Here is a 19,223-nt window from a genome sequence, read left to right as displayed (position 1 = left end):
TCAGTTGATCTGGACATGATACCAGTCAATGTTTACATAAACTATGCCACCCAAATCACTCATAGAGGAAAAATGTGGCAACGGTAAAGGGAGGGGGGTTCTCCAAACAAAGCGTACTCTTTAAAGGGCAATCACTTCCTGGTACGGTGTGGTAGGCCCATCGGGACAGTTTACACTGCAGTGCTTCATTGGTCAGACGCTACGGCAGTGTAGAGTCACTGCCCACACACTATGTCTGTCCAGCTCACACTGACCACAAGCCTGGAAACTGCAGGCTTACACTTCCCAGTTAATGACCAACAAGTTTAGTGCCCACTTTAGATAATGAACAAAAATGTAACGTTACAGTGGATCCGAGTACGATCCATGGCTGTATAACTGTGACCTTTGATACATCCCACAGGATTCCCACATCTTTGACTCAGGAATTTTCATGACTTCTCAAAGACATTACAAAAAAAAAGCAATTTCTAGTTGCTGAATTATTTTAGAGCTAAAAGGGGCTATTAAATTGCATACTGTAGAAATTTCAGTAACTTTTTAAGATCTTAATAATTTGACTTAACAAAAACACAGAAAATACAGGTTTTGCAGAAAAAAAAAAACAAGGGGCTGTTCACACAGAATGTGTCTAAAATGCAAGACGCATGGTTTTAAAAAAAAAAGCGCAGCGCAAAATGCCCCTATATAAAAGTTGCTATGTCAACTTGCTACTGTAAACAAAACCTTACAACGCTTTCCCCGCCTCCGGTGTCTTCAGACTGGTCACTGCATGTAAAAGCTGAAATTCTTTCAACTCGACACAGCATCTTAAAAATGTGGCGCTCATGCATTAATGGTCTGTTTGATAGCAGTATGACCCGAACACTGTTTCTGGCACAGGCATCTGGTGGCCCGCCTAAGTGCATAGGAGTTTTAATCCACAGCGAGCGAACGGAAGCCACAGGCCAGGGCCCGCATGTTCTGCTGTCTCAGGGCTTTTCATACATGCCCTCCTGCAGTCAATGACCCTAACAAACACTCCTCACCCTCTGAACCGCAGGAACTACAGTAAATGTGCACATATCAGAAAGAGAAAGAGTTTAAAAAGTTACATTTAACAAACAGAGAAACACTAAAATACTTAATTTAGAAAAAATAAAAATACTAAAAGATGGTAGGACATTGAAACTACTGTAGATAGAGAAAGTGAAATATTGAAAGTAGCGATTGGCTCCTAAGAGGGAGGCGAGATTACGACTGTCTGGCTCTGTGAGGGCGAGTCCTGGGAAAACAGAGGGGGGTTTAGGTTCCTCCCGAGAATTCCTCCACGGGAACGGTACCAGCACAGGAAGAAACACAAGCATAAGAGATGCAGGGTCATAAACATAACTGATTTAAAGTAGGATAGTTTGAAATAAGAAGAGGAAGAGCAGACATGGGCCGAACAGAGACAGAATGATCTAAATTAGCATTAAATGAATAGTTCACTCAAAAAAATTAAAACCTTCATGCCATTCAAGATGTAGATGAGTTTGTCGCTTCATCCTCTGCAGTGAATGGGTGCCGTCAGAATGAGAGTCCAAACAGCTAATAAAAACATCACAATAATCCACATGACTCAAGTCCATCTATTCAAGTCTTGTGATGTGAAAAGCTGTTTGAAACAAATCCATCAAGGTGTTTTCAAATTCGAACCATTGCTTTCAGCTAAAATACAGGTTGTCTATCCATAATATTGCTAGTGAAAAAAATCATCATGTCTGAATCAGGAGAGAAATATGCAGAGATCAATCATGGTTTACAAGTGACAATAGTCCAAAACTTTTTTGTCAGATAGTTTTATCCAAAATAAATAAATGGGTGGATTTTTATGTGAGAGGACGGATACACTTTTCATTGGAAGAAGCGTTATTATGGATTATTGTCTAATTTTTGGCCAAAAGTGCCTATAAATTTGTTTATTACAAACTTGCAATTTTTTGCTTCACAAGACGTTATTTGATGGACTGGAGTGGTGTGGATTTCTTGTGGATCACTGTGATGTTTTTATCAGCTGTTTGGACTCGCTTTCTGACGGCACCCATTCACTGCAGAGGATCCATTGGTGAGCAAGTGACGTAATGCTAAATTTCTCCAAATCTGTTCAGTTGAAGAAACAAATTCATCTGCATTTTGGACAACCTAAGGATAAATACATTTTCAGTAAATTTTCATTTTTGGGTAAACTAATCCTTTAAAGTGATGCAAATATACTGAATCATGCTCATTTGACTTCTTTGAAATCTCATTTGACTTCACTAGTGTGAAACAGGACAACAGTCTTTTAAAAATGTAAAACGGGACCTGTGGATTGTTTGGATTAGGGCTGCATAGTTTGGGGGGAAAAAATTTGCCATGTATATCATCGCACTTTATGACTGTCAACTAACGTGTTGCAAAGTGACCATCTTGAACTTGATACAAAATGTTCTGCGGGATGATTACGATGCTTCAGACTGATTTGCAGATGACTTATTTTAGCAACAATCTTTTAACGTATTATTTCATCCGTGTGGTTTCTGAGGCTGGCCGGATGTCCCTCGGCTAGGCTCTGACCACAACAAAGGTTCCCAGCTTAGATTTCCTCCATATAAAACTCAAGTTAAGTAGACGCTAGTCTTCTAACACCCAGCCACAAGGCAAACCACGCTCATGTCATTACAGAGCACCACACTAACATCCTCTCATTTAAAACAGGCTGAACTCACACCACAGAAGGCCTAATCTAAACATAGCGTTCCAAGGGCAGAAAAGAGACGGGATATTATGGAATCAAACTTCCTCCAGGCAAACTAGCTGATAAGGACAGCTCACAATAGCATTTCCTACTGAGACCTGATCAGTTTGTGCTGTTTGAAGTGCTATTTTTAGATGTATGTGAATGTTTAGTTTAGGCTTTATAGTTAAACTTTAACAACTTAAACTTTTTGGCTAAATTAAAATCACACTGACGAAATCTATTCTAAAAACAGGAAAACTCACGTACGAGTCTGACCCAGTGATCGGTCCTAAAGAGCGCATGCGTCACATGAGTCTCACTAATCCATGTCACTGTCCTAGATGTAAAGAGGACTGAATATTGCACACTTGAGTCAAACATGATGCTGCAGATTGCCAACATTGATATCAAACCAGAAATTAAGCTAATTTTAGTTGCTGCCACAATGTCTACCTCGAGAAATCTCGGCAAGAACGAGGTCATGCTGTTTTCAAACACTCTGAAACCCACCAGTAGGGCAGTCGGCTGCAGCTTCATTCGTGTGTGACCTACTTTTTCTGATGGCTGTGTCTGGATGGGGAGGGGAAAGACCCCCAGAGAAGCGAGAAGAGTGCATGAACAATGAGAATGCATTTCTCTATACTTCACAACATACTTTCAGGCTCAAGAACCCAGATACTGACTGCATAATTCAATGCATGTTCACTTTAAAAAGGTCACGATAAACAAGACATTGTTTATTCTTCTCTAAAAGACTGAAGACGTATGGAAATCCACTATAGGCTTATGTCAAGAACCAGAATGCATGACCGTCAAACTCAATGGTTTTAGCGCTGCATCTCTAAACCACTAAAAGCTTTTACATCTCGATACATGGCCATCAGTTTTGAAACGCAAGACTAAGTCACAGAGGATCCTTTTGGTATATCCTTTTATAATGATTATTAACATATTAAGACAAATGTGTGTGTAATTGAATTTTTAATGGCATTTGGAACACCATTACCTATATTAACCTGTACTGAAAGAGTACCTGGTAGAACTTTGCTCCCGTCCTGAATCGATGACACTAGAATGTGGACTGATAAAATAAAGGTGCGATATGGTCAAAGGTTCACTGAACTGAAAGCTGAATTTAACAGGCCATCAATTATAGTTTTGTAAACATGATGGCTTTTTTTGTGGAAATAAACATTCATTTTATGGTTTCGAAAAACAGACGCTAGTAGGCTGCTTCAGGCACCAAATGAAGCACTAGCAGATCTTGAGAGAATTTGCGCACCTGAAAAAGTAAGCACTATAGGGTCAGCTCTGATTTTTGAACTCAAAGTGAGAAAACACTTCTAGTAGCTTTACAATTTATCATATCATATCAGACAACAATAAAGCGTGAGTTAGCTTGATTTACTAATATATTAAATTAAAAACAAATAATGCTCTTTGACTTTGGCAAGCCATTTAACATGTATTCCTTTAATAGTTAATTTTGTGTTGCTAATATTTGGTTTCAAATTAAAAAAATGAAGAGTAACACAGTCCACTAGTAACTAGTACCTTTTAAAATTTCACTAGTATTTATTAGATACCATTACACTGAAAGAATAAATGCTGTAGGATTTACTTTTAAACCATTTTTACTCAGAAATTGCTAGTAAAATTCACAAATAATTACAAAGAAATGGCAAATAACACACTGAATTAAACATAAAATGTTGAAGCAGAAACAATTGACCTATCGGTAAGCCCCGCCCCTTATGACGCTTTTCCACTGCGTGGTACGACTCGGCACGCTCATTACGGCTCGGCTTGCGTTTCCACTGCAGTTTAGTACCGCTTTAGAGTGGGCGGGATTATTCATGTGTCGTTATAGTTGCACCGCCCCTCTACTGCCGTGACTCCTGAAAAACTTTTTAATTCCGAGTCGCTCCATCAAGCTCTCGCTGGATCCGCTCCTCAGCTATCAACGAGAGGAACGTCTCTACTTCCTTAACAGACAACGAAACAGCCAAGAAAGGTGCGCTCATTCAAAACAGTTGCATTCGATCCTACGCTGCCTGTGCCGATTTAAATCTAGCGGGTCTGTTTTTTTAATTGAAGAATGATTGAACATTACAAAAATGTTAAAATCTAGCGAGTCTGTTCAATGATCAAGTTCAATGATGCAGGCAGTGACGATTTTCTCCAGCCAATCAGTGATCAGCAGAGTTTTGGTAACGGTACGGCTCGCTTGGAACCTCGGCCGAGGTGGTACTAATAAAAGTACCAGGTACTGTACCCAATGGAAAACCCCCCAAAAGTGTGCCGTACTGAACCGTACCGTACCGTACCATGCAGTGGAAAAGCGTCATTAGTTACTGTTGCTCCCTCGGACAAACAAACGGAGTTGCACAATTTTGCACAATTTTTGCACAATTTTGGACACACAGAAGGGCCATCATTCAAGTGGGAAATAAATATTCCACGGAGGGATATATAAAATAAATACGGTGGGTAACTCGAAGCGAGGGTTACAGATCACAATGCATATTACGGTCGTCACTATTGTGGATAACAACACGAAGGATCAACACTGTTCATGTATCGCAGGGTACGATTAAACTAATGTACATTTAACCAGTTTAATATGGAGAGGCACTGAAATGTAGACCTTTGTTTATGTGTTTTTGACCTACACTGTACGTGACGTGAGAATAGTTCACTATTTAGGTTTGTACGTTAGCATGGACTCACTAATTTTAATGTTAGCGAGTTTTAGTCAGAGATACTTTGCTGAAGCACGAGATGACATTAATGTTCTGCTTGAGCAGATGAAAATTGTAACTTAATGAGTATATGACAACCAGAAAATTAACGTTTTTGTCTTCATTGGGATTGGGTTGAATCCTAAGGGACATTTGCTGTTTTGTTTGGGTTTAGGAAATGTAATAAAATAAATTCTATTGGCCATCCTCTCAGGATACCTGGAATCAGTGTTACAAGTACCACAGGCACATCGCTTTTCCATTTTTTGTAGCACAAACACCATCAAACCGATGCAAGCTTTGGATCTTCCAGTGTTTCTCTATGGCGCTGAAACCTAAAGATGTCTGAATTCCGGTCCCATTGCAACTGATACTCGACTGCCATTGGCTCATCTGCATTCGAGGCGAGGGGCTTACCAATAGGTCAATTAGAATTTCAATAGTTCTGTAAAAGTTTCCTGTAAAATGTGTTTTATTCACAACTTCAAAAATAATTTTTACAGTACTTTTTACTACATTGACAAGTATCTAGGCTATATATTAGTAGTCACTAATACATATTCCTTAAATTATAGAGGTTATTCAGTTTATACTCAAATAGAAAATTTTCTTAATTGAATTCAATCAAGATTTGTGAGTGAGATTTCTGATTAGTAGGTGTTTCTGGTACCCATTTCAGTTCCTAATACTACTTGATTAGACACTTATAATACAGTATATATTTATAAAAGTATATTACAACATTTTATCATTTATTAGCGAATGTGTTACTTTAAAATAGCTTACTTGTAAGATTTTAATTGAAGTAGTTCTAACTACTAAATGCAACGGAGATCAAAAATGTTAGTTGACTGTAAAATATTAACTTCACCACTAGTAGCAAAGGAATATGTGCTGGTATCTAATTATTATTGTAATAGACAGGCTGCAAAACTCTAAATGCCAGTTATTAGAAAACAAGAACTAGCACAATACAAACAAATACTAGTTTGTTTTAAGCAATAAATGTAAAAAAGGGCTTGCCATTCAATGCAATACACTGGCTGGCTACATGAAAAAACTTGCCCTGTGTTGTTTACAGTTTCTTACTTGACTACGCTCGAAGTTTTCCTTTTCAACTTCCAAGCTGTTGGCACCGGCCGCGCGACGGCTGAGCACTTTGGGAATCGGGTTGGGGACTTGCTGCATGGAGCTCTTGACGCGGTCCATTCTGGAAATAAAATCCAAACTGCGCGAGCGACGGAGACCTCTTAAATCAACATAAATAGAGTGTAGTTAAAAGAGATTGACTCTAGCGATGAGCACGACTCGCCGTTATCACAAAAGGTCATTTTCTACGTCCACCGCCCATGAATATCATCCCAGCGCTCTCCGCTCGCGAGCGTGCAAAACATGCGTCTCTGCGCAGATCTGTAAGCGAAACACAGCAGCATCAGTTCGCGTGATATACTATACAAATCAACTCAACCCCAGACCAGCGACTGTCACGGGCTCCTCCCAGCGCTTACACACTGCTGGAGGAAAACCATTAGCTCCCGCCCTTCAAAACAGTTATTCTGACTCACTTTACTACAGTTAACAGTTTACTACATTTCTCAAGGTAGTGAATACTTCTCAGGGACGATTTAGCATTAAATACAGTTTTTGAGCAAATTATAACAATTACAAAATACATAATGTAATGAAACAAAAAAGTTAATAAAAAAGTAAAAAATAAGTACAAAGTAAAAATAGTGACAAAAAGTTACACATAATAAAATAAAAAAAGTATTGAAAATTGAAAAAGCAGCCTATGTAAGGTGCATGTATCACAGTAGGCTACTTTTCTATTCTATTCTTATTTTTTATGCAGATGTAAAAGTCTGTTTCAGCTTAACACAGTGTTATTTACGTACATGTCAATTTTTAGAGAACTGAAACTGAGCAAGGGGCCTTGTGTTAACCTCAATAATAATCAGAGGTGGAAAGTATTGAATTACATTTACTCACGTTACTGTAATTGAGTAGCTTTTTTGTGTACTTCTACTTTTTAAAGTAATTTTTCAAATATGTAATTTTACTTTTGCTTAGGTACATTTTGTTTGAAGTATTGTACTTCACTACATTTTAAAACGCATTACTGAGTAAAAAAAATCGCTCCCTGGAAACTACTTCAGTAAGTAATGGGCAGGAGAACAAACTGACGCTAAAATCACAAGAAAGATACAGATGGACAAGACAGGTGTTAATGATGCAGACCCAGCTGAAAACAAACCCCCGTCGTATTCTGCTGAAGTTGAACTCGAAGGAAATGAAGTGAACCCTTGGCCATATTTATGCTCTATTATTCAATCTAAGCTGTGTTTGTCAAGGGAGACCAAACTAGCAGCTTATAAAATCTTGACATCATCCCTTCACAAGCATGTAGAGGTAAAGTAAATACCTGCGTGCATTTAAAGTGTGTTCTTTCGTGATTCAGTCTGTTAAAATGCATTTAAAATTATCACAAAATTGAAGATATAGGAGCAGAAAATGTATATTTATATAATTTCATATAGTGAATCAATATTACACGAAGAGTGTCGTTTTTCTCCAAAAATCTGCATGATTACGTATAGATTTTTTTTTTTTTTTGAACAACAGTTCAATAAACAAGAAATTAATTGTTTTTTTTGTTTGTTTTTTGAATGAGTATTCAACATTGTATGTGTTATATATCAAAACATTATTTCTGCATTTGTTACTGCAGGTTAAATGCATTCATGTCCTGCATTAAACAGTGTGTAACTACATCTAAATAACACTTCAGATGAAGCTTCTGTGTTTCCTCTGCATTGCAAAGATGAATTTTGTTGATACTGATTTAATTTGCCTGGTAACAGCCCGAATGTCTTATTATTCAAAATAACCGATTCCTTTAGTTAAAACCAACTAGTTTGAGATTTATAGGCCTATCCCAGGGGTGTCAAACTCAGTTCCTGGAGAGCCGCAGACCTGCAGAGTTTAGTTCCAACCCTGCTCCAACACACATGCCATGTAGTTTTCAAATAAGCCTAAATGATTAGATTAGTATAGATACAACCCTAATTAAACACAGCTGATCCAGCTGATATACTGTGTAGGGCTGTGGCCCTCCAGGAGCTGAGTTTGACACCCTTGGCCTATCCCATTTTTGCGTGCCTCCCACTGTTAAAAAGTAATTTTTACTAAGTAAATTTTAATTGAGCTACTTTTTACTTTTACTTGAGTAGATTTTTAGACTGGTAGTTTTACTTGTACTTAAGTAAAATGTTATTAAGGTAATGGTACTTTTACTTGAGTAAAATATTTTTGTACTCTTTCCACCTCTGATAATAATAATACAACCCTTCACATTTGACCTTCTCCCAAGCAAGGCCCATATCTATCTTTAACTTGCTTTGTTCCGTTTTGAAGTTAAAGGGATAGTTCACCCAAAAATGTAAATGTTAGCATCATTTACTTATCCTCAAATTGTTACGAACCTGAGTGTCTTTTTTCTGTTGAACACAAAAGATATTAGTAACCGAACAGTTGACGGTAGCTATGGACCTCCATCGTATTTTTTGAAGTCACTGTCTACTGGCAACATACCAACATTCTTCAAAATATCTTCTTTTGTGTTCAACAGAAGAAAGAAATACGTTCAACACAAAGAATATGATAGTAAATACTTTCAATTCATAATTCAACTTAATGGTGAGTAAATGGTGACAAATTGTTTATTTTTGGGTGAACTATCCCTTTAAGCAGATTCTATGACTTTGCAGATGCATTTATGTTATCATTTGTGACGTATAACCAAGGCATACGCTAAACTTTGTACTTCATTTCTCTCTTGACTGTTTGACTTGTGGGATCTCACTTGTATTCTCTTTGTATTTGCCACACCAATTAATCACATTATTCCTTTATCAACAAATATCACTGTCAGTTTATTGTCTGCTGATTCCACTTGCATAACTGTATTAGATGGCATGGGCACCTGCAATCTCTAACTGTGTCCTATCTCTAAATGGGCAGAACAGAAGCCAGATACAATTTCCTTGCGAAGCAGATTCTATCAGATGGCCGAGTCAGAGTTTTGTTTCAATGATTCAGTAGAATGACGTGTCCTGAGTGAGTGATCATTATCTTTTCTGCTTGTCGGCACAAGATGCCAACCGCAGTAAACACCATTGTCCATAATGTCGGCAAAAGGAACCTTGAATGCTTTCTCAATGTGATTGCTTTACTAAATATGTACACTGTCCTAAATAGTGCTAATATCTTAAAATGCTTAAAAATTGCTGTACTCACCCTTAGGCTATTCAAGATGTATGAGTTTGTTTCTTCATCAGAACAGGTTTGGAGAAATTCAGCATTACATCACTTACTCACCAATGGATCTTGTGCAGTGAATGGGTGCCGTCAGAATGAGAGTCCAAACAGCTGATAAAAACATCACAATAATCCCTAAATAGTCTTTCCTTTTTTTTTCAGTCAGTCAGTGTCACTGTGTTTTTCCAACAAATATAACAGCATATCATGTTTGTTTTTTTATGTTATATTATAAAATAGATTCCCCCCTAAATTGGTCATCCAGTATAAATAATATAATTTGGTGGCATGATTTGGATGAATGAGGTTTAATTCCATATGTTTCAGTATTTCTTTGTAATTTTTAACTTTACAAATCACTATGATTTTGAGACATGGGGTTGTTTGGCACAGGGCTACTTACTGGTTTACTGGATGCTGTTACCAAAATAAAACATCTGACATCAACATTTGCCCTCTTGTTATTTTCCAACCTGTAAAGGATCTAAAAAATAATCATAGCCTATTTATCCTAAAACATATTAATACAAAATCTGATTGCTTGGTTACTTTAATCATAAATAAATTGGGGAAGTCGTGGCCTAATGGTTAGAGATTCAGACTCTTGATCCAAAGGTTGTGGGTTCGAGTCTCGGGCCGGCAGGGATTGTAGGTGGGGGGAGTGAATGTACAGCGCTCTTTCTCCACCCTCAATACCACGACTGAGGTGCCCTTGAGCAAGGCACCGAACCCCCAGCTGCTCCCCGGGCGCCGCAGCATAATTGGCTGCCCACCGCTCTGGGTGTGTGTTCACAGTGTGTGTGTGCACGTTGGATGGGTTAAATGCAGAGCACGAATTCAAAGTATGGGTCACCATACTTGGCCATATGTCACTTCACTTTCAATATATAAAAAATATTTTGTAGTCTGTTTTTAAAGCACTTAAGCTTTCCTCTGCACCTCTTTGTTCCACCAGAGATAATTCTTCAAAGAATAAAAATTGTGGCAACCAACCTCAGTCCAGCTGAAAGGATACCTAAAGAAAAGCTTCTAAAGAAAAGTTATCAAGAAAGTTTAATTTCTTTTAATTTAGCCACATCTAGTGGTTAAACACGCTACAACACTTGCATGATACGCATATTTAAACATCTTGATATGTGTATTTACAGCATTTAAGAGAATAGAAGAGCATTTGAAATGAACCGAAGATTAATAATTGTTAAAATTGGTCTCGAACAAATGTGGTTTTAATAAATAGGCTAAAGTCTTTTTTAAACCAAACGATGGAAATTAATTGTAGTGTTGTTTACTGTAAATGTGAATTATATTTAGTGATTATACAATTATCAGTGTTCTGTATAGGTCATTTATATTCTTCAGGTTTGTTTTTACCTGTTCTTATTTGCTCATGAATTTGCCATGTGTTTAATGACAGTCCCTGCGTCCCAATGTTCATACTATCCATCCTCATATGTCAGGATGCTGCTCATCTGTCAGGATGCTGTTCATAGACTTCAGTTCAGCATTCAACACAATCATCCCTCAACAACTCACTCACAAACTGGTCCAGCTGGGGCTCAACACCTCTCTGTGCAACTGCCTGTTGGACTTCCTGACAGGGAGACCTCAGGCAGTACGGGTCGGCATTAACACATCCAGCACCATCACACTGAACACTGGGGCCCCCCAAGGATGTGTACTGAGCCCCCTCCTCTTGCTGACCCACGACTGCACACCGTCACACAACTCCAACCTTTTCATTAAGTTTGTGGATGACACGACTGTGGTGGGTCTCATTAGCAACAGAGATGAGACAAACTACAGGAGCGAGGTGAGCCGCCTGGCCGGGTGGTGCAGTGACAACAATCTCTCTCTGAATGTGGAGAAGACGAAGGAGATTGTTGTTGACTTCAGGAGAGTACACACTCAGCATGCCCCTCTGACCATCAACGGTGCGACTGTGGAGAGAGTGAGCAGCACCAAGTTCCTGGGTGTGCACATCACAGAGGACCTCTCCTGGACTAACAACACTGTAGCACTGGCCAAGAAAGCACAGCAGCGTCTCTACTTCCTCCGCAAACTCAAAAGAGCCAGAGCCCCGACCCCCATTATGTGCACCTTCTACAGAGGCACCATCGAGAGCATCCTAACTAGCTGCATCACTGTGTGGTATGGCGCTTGCAACGCATCCTGCCGCAAGTCACTTCAACGCATAGTGAGAGCAGCTGAGAAGATCGTTGGTGTCTCTCTCCCCTCCCTCCAGGACATCTACAGTCTGCTGCCATCAGGGAGGAGACGGCGGAGGCTCCAGGCGAGGACCAGCAGACTGAAGGACAGCTTCATACATCAGGCTGTCAGGAAGCTGAACTCCCTCCCGTCCTTTCCCCCCCTCCCCTCTTTTACCCCATGCAACACTGAACTCTGATACTACGACCCCCCCCCCCCCCCCCCCCCCCCAGCTCCCCACATCCCCAGGACCTGCCATGTGCCTTATGCCACTTTATCTATATCTTTGTTTTTCTACAAAGTCCTCATTTGCATATCTGTATAGTTGTATGTACATATGTTTAAACTGTATTTATCTGTATTTGAACGTCTACTGTCAGTGTTTAATGTTAACTGTATGCACCAAGGGTCTGAGAGTAACGCAATTTCAATTCTCTGTATGTATGTGCCGTACATGTGGAAGAATTGACAATAAAGCAGACTTGACTTGACTTGACTAAATAGTATGTGAGATTCCAATAAGTGTGTCCCAAAGCATAGTATGTTGAAAAGAGTATGCCAAAAGTCCCCGGATAGTCTACTATTTCAGGTCGATTTTTGAAGTGTGGATCCGTGCACACTCTAATGGCTAAAACTGCCCACAATCTATTGGGCTTTGGCAAAGGATTCGGTCCAGAACTACAAACACGTGTAAAACGCGTTAGAAAAACTACAAACGTGGCGGATGCACGTGATCGACCATTAGGTAGAGAGGTTTACAAAAAGGGGGTTTGAGTTACTAATAATCAACATTTGACCTGGTAAAAAAAATATTTATTTATTGTTATCCGTGTTATATTTCGTCAATGTGAACTTTTATAAACACCCATTTGGTACATACTACCAGTAGGCTACATACTTTAAGGGCGTAGTATAAGTAGACACATTGATGTTGAAGCACGTCCACTGTGATCATGATGATGATGATGATGATGATGGTGTCAGACAGATGACAAAGTGCTTTGTGACGATGAACTTCTGATAAGTAAAGCGCAAACGATCATAGTTATGTGCCCTATTGCACCTGAACTGACTCTGCGTGAACTTTCACCGACATTACTCAGTTATTAAGACAGGAAAACGGGAAGTTGCTGCATTAGTGTGTCAGATGCTAGTTTCAGTAATTCTTCAAATCTTCACAAGTCACAATTGTTTCAGGCGTGAACTGTGAATGTTCTCTATGTTACAGAAGTAGCAGAAAATTGTGTCTAACCGATCTTTGTAAACACTGTTTATGTCATACAGTGAAATCCCCGACCTTTGGACTACATCAGTCGTCATTACGTCACCTACAGTCTCTCACCAGAGATCCTTCCAGTTCCTATAAAATCCTGAACAGTGGCTCAGTCCTCATTACAGCAACTGAGAGTGAGCTCGGGAGTTTTGTTTGCAACCTCAGACAGCACAACAGGTAAAGATATTTTTCATTATTCTTATGCTGATATTTAAACCTCTTGATTTTTTAATGTTGTTTACTGGGTTCAGATTTGCTGTGACAGCGTAATCATTTGACACTAAAATCATTTGCTATGACTGATATTTTGCAGATTTTCTGCTAACTATAGTGACATGGCTTCTGTGGATGCTGTGAATAACCAGGTGTGCCATTTTAATCCTCATATGTGACCCTGGAGCACAAAACCAGTAGCATGGGTATATCTGTAGCAATTGTATGGGTCAAAATGATAAATTTTTCTTTTGTCAAAAATCATTAGGATATTAAGTAAAGATCAATTTCCTACCGTATCAAAACTTAATTTTTGATTAGTAATATACATTGCTAAGAACTTAATTTGGACAACTTTAAAGGCGATTTTCTCAGTATTTAGATTTTTGTTTTTTGCTCCCTCAGATTCTCAAATAGTTGTCCAAATATCCTAACAAACCATACATCAATGGAAAGCTTATTTATTCAGCTTTCAGATGATGTATAAATAAAATAAAAAAAAGGCCCTTATGACTGGTTTTGTGGTCCAGGGTTACTATTTATCCAGGGTTATTATTAATTCTATTAACATATTTCTAAATAAATGTATATGTTTGTTGATTAGAATGTCAATTAATCTGTTCATTCCTGTCTGTTCCTTTCTAGAATGTGGTTGAACGCATAGTTCACCTTCCCTTGGTTATTTCCACCTATGACTTGGTGTCAAATGTGTACTGCAACACCAAGAACAACCATCCGTACTTGAAGTCTGTGTGTGAGGTGGCTGAGAGTGGTGTGAAATCCATAACCTCAGCTGCTTTTCACAGTGCTTCACCAATCATTGGCAAGCTAGAGCCTCAGAGTAAGCTGATTGTTGTTTGCAGGTTAAGATCAGGGCTGATTTTAGTGTGAATATGTATTTATTTACTAAAAGTTACTGTCTCTGTGTAGTCTCTATGGCTAATGACCTGGCATGCAAAGGACTGGATAAGATAGAGAAGACTCTGCCGATCCTACATAAGCCATCTGATCAGGTATTACGTAATATTTGTCTAAATGTTAAAGTGGGCATGAAACGGAAGTTGCAATAATTTTTTCTTCCCTACTGTGATGTATATCTAAGTGGGTTTTGTTGGTTTTGTCTATCATGAATTGATTGGATCATTTTCGTTGGCTTTTGCTGAGATCTCAATGAGTGGTTGTCAAAAATCTGCTATAAAGCAGCTGTTGCAAGACAATAGTGTCGTTATTCAGCTCCAGTCAGTTCAGTTCAGTTCAATAACTGTGTAAAGTTAATTTATTATGAAACAAGTTCAATTCGGCAATTAGCAGCTCAACTGAAGACAGTATTGTTGTTATTCAGCTCGAGTCAATTCAGTGTTGATTTAGCTCAAAAACAGTGTTGATGTTGCATGTTGAATTATGAACAAATTTGATTCAGCTATAAAAGCAGCTCTACGGAAGACAACCGTGCCATTATTCAGCGCAATCCAGTTTAAGGTTTGTTTTCCTGATGGTGTCAGTGCTGTCAAATCCATGATATTACTGAATATTAAGTGTCTTTTTGACCCTAACTAATCAAGCCAATAGGCAAGAAACACAAACTCTATCAGGTGACAGAAATGGATGAAAAAAACCTTGGAGAAACCAGGCGCAATGAATGAACACAGTGTAATCTTGATCAGGATAACATCACAACAGCATTAGGTGTGAAGGAAGAGTTACCAAGAATTACTCATTTTGATTTCATGGTGACTTTAACAGTACTGAGCCGACAAGAGGCGCTCCAAAGTTATCCTCATATTACTTCATAACCACTTGCTTGACCAAAACAAAAAAGGTGTCATATTAAAGTTTAGATGCTTGGCTTTATGCTAAATAGGAACATGACCAACTCTCAATGTGCTTTTAAATTTGCTGAACTGTTAGAGGTGCTTCATTTTATAGCGTAAATATTTTTTATAGCATTTTGGTTTATAACATCCGAAACATTAGTACAGTAGATCGCTTATCTTTATTTAAATGGAAGTTGCAATCTTCTTTTCTTACCTACTGTAATGGTGAAAACAGCTTCTCGAACAACTTGATTTTGTTTATTGGGATTTGATTGGATCAAATGATCGCTGTCAAAACCGGGAAGACTTCTTAACCATGGGTTCCCTCAATATTTTCCTATAGGATTTTCATAATGGGGTTTTTCAATTCACGAGTTGGTAGACATGGTCACCACTCTCCAATAGCGCTTTCAAACGATTAATCACATCTAAAATAAAAGTTTTTGTTTACATAATATATGTGTGTATGCGGTGTATATTTATTATGTATATATAAATACAAACACATGCATGTATATATTTAAGAAAAATGTTATGTTTATAGATTAAATATATTTATATACAATACAAAATATAAGAATATAAGTGTATATACATGTAAATATTTTCAAAATATACTGTATGTGTGTGTGTGTTTATATATACATAGTAAATATACACAGTACACATTATGTAAACAAAAGCTTTTATTTTGGATGCCATTAATCGTTTGACAGCACTACTCTCCAAGCACTGCTCTAATGGTGTTCTTCTCTTTCAGATCGTCGCTAGTGCTAAAGAGGCAGTGACAGGAGCTAAGGAAGCCGTCAGCGGTACCATGAACGGTGCCAAGGAGTCTGTCTCCTCCACCCTCAGTGAAGTGACGGACAGGACACGTGGAGCAGTACAGGACAGCATAGAGAAGACCAAGACGGTGGTGAGCGGTGGAGTCCAAACGGTGATGGAGAGCAGGGTGGTCAAACTGATGAGCAGCAGCGTGGACACAGCACTAAGCACATCTGAGACTCTCCTGGAGCAGTTCTTACCTGAAACGGAGGAGGAAAGAGGTGAGGATAAGGGATGGACCGGGTCCACTGGCGCTAGGATATTTTGCTGATATTTAGATTTTGACTTAAAGTTGCTCAGCTTAAAGTTGTGATAGATTTTCTTTCCTATTGTGACATATATCAGAGGGGAAAAAATATTCATAAAAACGCATAAATATCTGTACATATATATATTGAGACTCTTACATAAGTGCTGTGAGAACTGCATGTCTTGTGATGTTCTTGTGATATGAGGTATGCCTTTTTAAATTACATTGAAAGAATATCCATACTGTATGCTCTGTTATAAGCATCAAATAGGCCTAGGAATTATTACATTTTCCTGGAAAAGAAATATTAATTCTATTCATGAGTGGAACGTTAGACTTAGGAACATCTCAAAGAGACCCCTGACTAGCAATCTGAAATAATGTTTTGTCTCAAGAGCCTCACTAATCTTTATTAAACGGCAATGGAAATTCTCAAATCTAACAGTTGCTTCTTTGTCCTGTTTCTCTGCTTAATCTCTCTCAGAAAGTGTAGTGAAGAACTCCGAAGGACTGGAAAATAACAGTGATCCGCTCAGTTACTACATACGGCTAGGGTCTCTCTCCAGCAAAGTCCGGGACAGGGCTTACCAGAGGGCTGTAGGTAAAGTTCGTAATGCCATACAACGCAGCCAAGAGTCCATATCTCAACTAAACCACACCATGGATCTAGTAAGTTGATCTGAGATTCATTCAGAGATCTATGATAACTGTCAAAATATTCTTATATCATGTTTTTGTTTTGTTTTTTTTATTAGATTGAATATTCCCGCAATAATTTTGATGTGTCTAACCAGAAGCTACATGAGAAACTGAGTTCAGTGATGGGCTGGAAGACTGTCTCTCACGGTCTAGAAGAAAATGAGAAGGACACAGACAACGAAGCTGAGGTATCTGAGATATCATATGACTGGAAATTAGGGCTGCACGATTTCTGCAACAATTTGGTGTTTTGCAATATATATTGTGAATTTTCACCAGATTTATTATATTTTATTTGTTTTTTTTTGGTGCAAAATAAAAATAATAAAAAAAAAAATGCTGGAAAATTACATCTTATTCAGATTTTTTTTAATGCCAAAATCATTTTAAGGCAGAAAGATATGTAAACCTGTACTTAAATCACAGTACGTTTTACTTCAAAATTTCACATTTGATTCAAAGTGTTACTAGCCATTTCTTTGTAATTATTTGTGAAATATACTAAATTCATGTGTGAAAATTGTTTCAAAGTACACCCAAAAATTAAAAAAATATATATTTTTACTTCAGTTTTTTAGGCCATATTCACAATACATTATGATTTTATTTAAAAATATACTATTAAAGAATATATATAAAACAAGATAAGAAATATATTCTAATAACATTTGAACTGTAAAATAAAAAAAGGTAATCAAATGTATTTTATTTTACTGTAAAATTAAAATACTGAATTTTAAATTTATTTATTTTTATTTTGACGCCAAATATAGTTAATTAAATCGCAATCTGGGTGATTTGACAATTGCACTAAGCCGTATCACAATGTGGATTTTATTTCAATATATCGTGCAGCCCTACTGGAAATTATTTTACAACTACAATCTGAATTGAATGTTCTTAGAAACATGAAATTCAGCTACATGATTGAATATTCCTAATTTTCTTATTTTCTCTTTTGCAATTGTTTTTTTCAATCAGCAAATTGAGTCGCGCACATTGACCATTGCCCACAACCTCAGCCAGCAACTCCAGAGCACATGTCTGGTCTTGGTGTCCAGTCTCAAAGGTCTCCCTCAGAACATCCAGGTCCAGGCCGTCTCCGTCAGCCACTCCGCCATGGAGATCTACAGCAGCTTCAGTAAGGCTGCCGCTATAGGAGATCTGTCCAGCAGCGTCCTCACCACCAGTCGATCCCAGCTGAGCAGAATAAGAGATTCCATGGATAACGTCATGGACTACCTGCTCAACAATACACCTCTCAATTGGCTAGTAGGTCCATTTTACCCACATGCAGAACGCGGGACTGCAAATGGCCCCGAATGTGACAAACCAAGGACCCTTCGAGTCACTGAATGAAGACCGATGAAATTTCAGAATATTAACCATTTGTTTCTATCTCACAAATACACATACAGTCACTCATTCCTGCCAGTAAAATCTTTCTCTACTTTGAAAGCAGTGATGCTTTCTGTGATAGTTATAACAAATAATATTTCTTTACTATTTTAAACCTGCATATGCCTAATCTTTTTAGGTATAAATAGTGCCTTTTTACACACTCTTTTTATTGTTTTTGTACATTTCTAATAAAATAATACATTTACAATATTCTTCTTGTGTGTTGTTTTGAGGATGGAAATTTCACTTTGATAATATTTTTATTTAAACCTTTCACTTAGACAATGTCTTTTTTTCTGCTAAATACAATATTTTAGATAAAATGGATTAAGACATCATTAATAGGTCCACCATGCATCTGAAATATAACAAGGGTGAAGAAATATACTGCCCAGATAGCATACAGTACGTACGTCTGCAAGATGCCTGGAAAGCATCTGCTCTGTACAAAGATCTGATAAACGTCTTTAAAATGTTTTACATACATTCTGAATCATAAATGTCTTAAAGACATTTTCTAAATGTCTATTTAACTTATAGTATTCTAATTTTCCAGATGTAAACACGCACATAAAACAGACGTCTCTGAGATGTATGTGTGCTATGATTTTTGTGTCAGCAATTTTAATAGATTTTAATGAATCTACTCTAATCTCATGCTATGCATTTGAGCAATAATAAAAGTATATATGCTGATGATCTTTTTTTTTTTTTTTTGCATCATGAAGTTGCATCACATTTCTAC

The 19,223-nt window shown here is 37.8% G+C and overlaps 2 protein-coding genes across 8 annotated transcripts in view; one reads left to right on the top strand and one right to left on the bottom strand.

The window, feature by feature from the left end:
* LOC306854423 (huntingtin-interacting protein 1-like) overlaps nucleotides 1-6,978 on the bottom strand; it is a 55,311-nt gene extending 48,333 nt beyond the window's left edge. The window contains exon 1 of one of the 2 annotated variants that reach the window (XM_079392396.1): nucleotides 6,571-6,978. In XM_079392396.1, the coding sequence (XP_079248522.1) occupies nucleotides 6,571-6,690 (120 nt within the window). In that variant the 5' untranslated portion in view covers nucleotides 6,691-6,978. The remainder of the gene's footprint in view (nucleotides 1-6,570) is intronic. The other variant, XM_079392395.1, reaches the window with a different exon arrangement.
* Nucleotides 6,979-12,725: 5,747 nt separating this feature from the next.
* LOC306854422 (perilipin-2-like) lies at nucleotides 12,726-18,684 on the top strand. 6 transcript variants are annotated; one of them, XM_079392390.1, is made up of 9 exons: nucleotides 12,726-12,803; nucleotides 13,288-13,453; nucleotides 13,590-13,641; nucleotides 14,135-14,330; nucleotides 14,420-14,502; nucleotides 16,064-16,349; nucleotides 16,863-17,047; nucleotides 17,134-17,265; nucleotides 18,059-18,684. In XM_079392390.1, the coding sequence occupies exons 3-9, from the start codon at nucleotides 13,612-13,614 to the stop codon at nucleotides 18,434-18,436; spliced, it is 1,290 nt and encodes a 429-aa protein (XP_079248516.1). In that variant the 5' UTR covers nucleotides 12,726-12,803; nucleotides 13,288-13,453; nucleotides 13,590-13,611; the 3' UTR covers nucleotides 18,437-18,684. The 6 variants fall into 6 exon arrangements, with proteins under 6 accessions (XP_079248516.1, XP_079248515.1, XP_079248520.1 ...); XM_079392389.1 differs by lacking the exon at nucleotides 12,726-12,803 and having other exon boundaries at nucleotides 12,922-13,453; XM_079392392.1 differs by lacking the exon at nucleotides 12,726-12,803 and having other exon boundaries at nucleotides 13,338-13,453; nucleotides 17,173-17,265.
* The last annotated feature ends 539 nt before the right edge of the window (nucleotides 18,685-19,223 follow it).

This window comes from Barbus barbus (genome assembly GCF_936440315.1).
Source record: "Barbus barbus genome assembly, chromosome: 34".
NCBI classification, from domain to species: Eukaryota; Metazoa; Chordata; class Actinopteri; order Cypriniformes; family Cyprinidae; genus Barbus; species Barbus barbus.
Note: the sequence above shows the minus strand (reverse complement) of the source record. Positions and strands in the feature narration are given on the sequence as shown.